This window comes from Cynara cardunculus (genome assembly GCF_001531365.2).
Source record: "Cynara cardunculus var. scolymus isolate 2C chromosome LG 1, CcrdV1, whole genome shotgun sequence".
NCBI classification, from domain to species: Eukaryota; Viridiplantae; Streptophyta; class Magnoliopsida; order Asterales; family Asteraceae; genus Cynara; species Cynara cardunculus.
This window is the reverse complement of record NC_037528.1, coordinates 23,484,641-23,487,442: the sequence shown is the minus strand read 5'-3', so window position 1 is coordinate 23,487,442 and position 2,802 is coordinate 23,484,641. Positions and strand designations below refer to the sequence as shown.

Sequence of the window (2,802 nt, the reverse complement as noted above, 5' to 3'; positions counted from 1 at the left end):
CATGATTTGAGTTCGTTTTTCCTTTTTTGGTTTTTGTTTTCTTTATAGATATGGGTTTGGATGATTTTGTTTGGGCAACCACTTTCAGAACAACTGGATCGATCGAGTTTGAGTTAGAGATCGAATATGGGTTTGAGTTATGTATCTTGATCAACTGAGTTTGGTACGAGATGGAATGTATTCTTCAGAAAAACATAATGGTGGGTTTGAGTTCTAGACATGGATCGATTAAGTTTGGTTGATTTGATTTTTTATTGTTTCTTGAGTTAATTTTAAAGTTAGATTTTGATTTTTTTTTTCTTGAGTTTATGTTAAGTTTGAGTCGATGCATTGTTGAGCTTTTTTAGTTAGTGGTGGTGGGTGTATTGTAGCTGGTTGAAGAAGATAATCAAAGGGATGACGAAGAGGTCTGGCTGGAGAAGGGAAAGGGAATGAGGTGAGGTGGAGTGGACATATGTTGCAATATTTCATTGAGAATTTTAGATTTAGTTTTTAATGGTTCAAAAGACCAAAACACCCTTGGCTTAACGAAGTTTCTAACAAACRTTACGGTAAGGGCCTGATTCATAAAAAGATGAAACCAAGAGGACCCTAAACATGGAATTTAGGGTTGAGGGATATTCTTCACAACCGACATGAAACCACATGGGTCAAATTTATAATTTACTCTAACAAATATTATTGGTTGTCTTTTTAAAAGTATAGGTACTTATATTGTCAAGTTTACAAAATCAGGGTGCCTAAATAAAAACTTCTATTCTTTTAAATTTTAATTTGAGTAAACTACTCTTTTTGTCCTTAGTCAGAACTCCTTTTTTTTCTTCCATAAGGTTTTCATTTTTTTTGCCGGCATCCAACACCGTTTGAAATGAACCGCTAACCCAWTTCTAACGATGTTGAATGTAGGGACAAAAATGGAGATAATACAAAAAAACCATAGGGACGAAAAAAATCAATTTTTAAAGACCAGGGACTAAGATCGTAGCTTACTCTTTTATTTTAAACTCACTCGTGAGTCATGTGCGTGTAGAAAATTCGAAGGAACCCGATCGCTCTGCCTACCGGCAAAGATGGGATTTTCTCTTTCCCGCCTCCCCTTTCTTGTTTCCGCCGTCATTATCTTCCACTACACCTTCTTCCTCAAATCATTACGAGCTTTAGAACCAACGATCCTTTTGAAACCAGAGGTGGTTGGTCCCCTTGGTCGGCAGCTTTTGGAGACTGCGAAGTCACCGGGATTTTATAACTGGGTGAGAGACATCCGTCGGAAAATCCATGCGTACCCGGAGCTTGGGTTTCAAGAATACAAAACGAGTGAATTGATAAGRGCGGAGCTTGATAACCTTGGAATCGAGTACACATGGCCGGTGGCGGGGACGGGTGTTGTGGCTACCATTGGCTCCGGCGAACAACCATTCTTTGCTCTCCGTGCAGACATGGATGCTCTGCCACTTCAGGTTCTTTCTTTTTTCTGAATTATTTGAAATTTCATTGAAGAACTTCCATTGTATCAAGCATTCTACTGTTTTTTTTTATCTCTCTCATCGAAAAATCAGGAATTAGTCGATTGGGATCACCGGAGTAAGAACGCCGGAAAAATGCATGCGTGTGGTCACGATTCTCATGTAGCAATGCTACTTGGAGCAGCAAAGTTGCTTCAAGCCAGGAGACATGAACTCAAGGTAAAACCAAGTACCAAACCTAATGCACAAAGTACAACCTGCAAAGATCAACCTTAACCTTCTATTTTCAACTTTTAAAAGGGAACCGTAAAGCTGGTTTTCCAGCCCGGCGAAGAGGGTTTCGCCGGAGCTTATCATATGCTTAAACACAGTGCACTTGACAACGTCAAAGCCGCCTTTGGCCTCCATGTTTTGCCGTCATATCCGGTGGGCGTCGTAGCTTCWCGGCCAGGCCCGGTGCTAGCTGGTTCTGGAAGGTTTACTGCAACCATTAAAGGTATTGGTGGACATGCKGCAACCCCACATTTATCAAAAGATCCGATTCTTGCAGCATCAATGGCGGTTGTTGTTCTGCAACAGATTGTATCTCGCGAAACCGATCCACTTGAGTCCAAAGTAAATATTTCAACTTTCAAAGTGGAATCCTTTTTATCTGCTTTTGAGGTTCCAACTAATTTCCGGTGGCTGATCTGTAGGTTTTGACCATCGGACACATTACCGGAGGCAAAGCAGACAATGTGATTCCAGAGAGTGTTAAATTTGGGGGATCATATCGAAGCTTGTCTTCAAAAGGTCTAGTAAACACGAAAGAAAGGATTAAACAGGTAAATACWCCATTAATCAAGAATTCAATATAAGCAAGCTTCAATATATCCCAATTAACTCCACTTTGGGTATGTCAAAATTTCAGGTGGTAGAGTTGCAGGCCGCCGTTCACCATTGCACAGCCGAGTTTGATTTCATGGAGGAAACGCCGTTGCCGTACCCGGTGATGGTAAACGACGAAGGGATGTACGAACACGCAAAGACGGTGGCTGAAATCATATTAGGAAAACCCAACGTGCATTTGATGCCGGTGACGATGGGAGGTGAGGATTTTAGCTTCTTTACACAGAAAATGCCGGCAATCATGTTCGTGATCGGAACAAAGAACAAGACTCATGAACCAGAGCATAGTTTACATTCGCCGTATTTTGTTATTGATGAATCTGCTCTTCCGATTGGATCAGTTTTTCATGCCGCCGTGGCGATTTCTTACCTGGATAGCCATGGCGGCGGTGGCGCCACCTATCGTGATGAGTTGTAAGCTTTTGGGTTAGAATGAATGTACAAAAAATAA

General features: G+C 41.1%; 1 protein-coding gene across 1 annotated transcript; it reads left to right on the top strand.

Moving 5' to 3' along the window:
* The first annotated feature begins 1,069 nt into the window (after nucleotides 1-1,069).
* Nucleotides 1,070-2,802, top strand: LOC112528060 (IAA-amino acid hydrolase ILR1-like). The gene is made up of 5 exons (XM_025138966.1): nucleotides 1,070-1,457; nucleotides 1,557-1,682; nucleotides 1,764-2,078; nucleotides 2,159-2,287; nucleotides 2,374-2,802. Exons 1-5 carry the CDS (start codon nucleotides 1,071-1,073, stop codon nucleotides 2,767-2,769), a joined length of 1,353 nt encoding a protein of 450 aa, XP_024994734.1. The 5' UTR covers nucleotide 1,070; the 3' UTR covers nucleotides 2,770-2,802.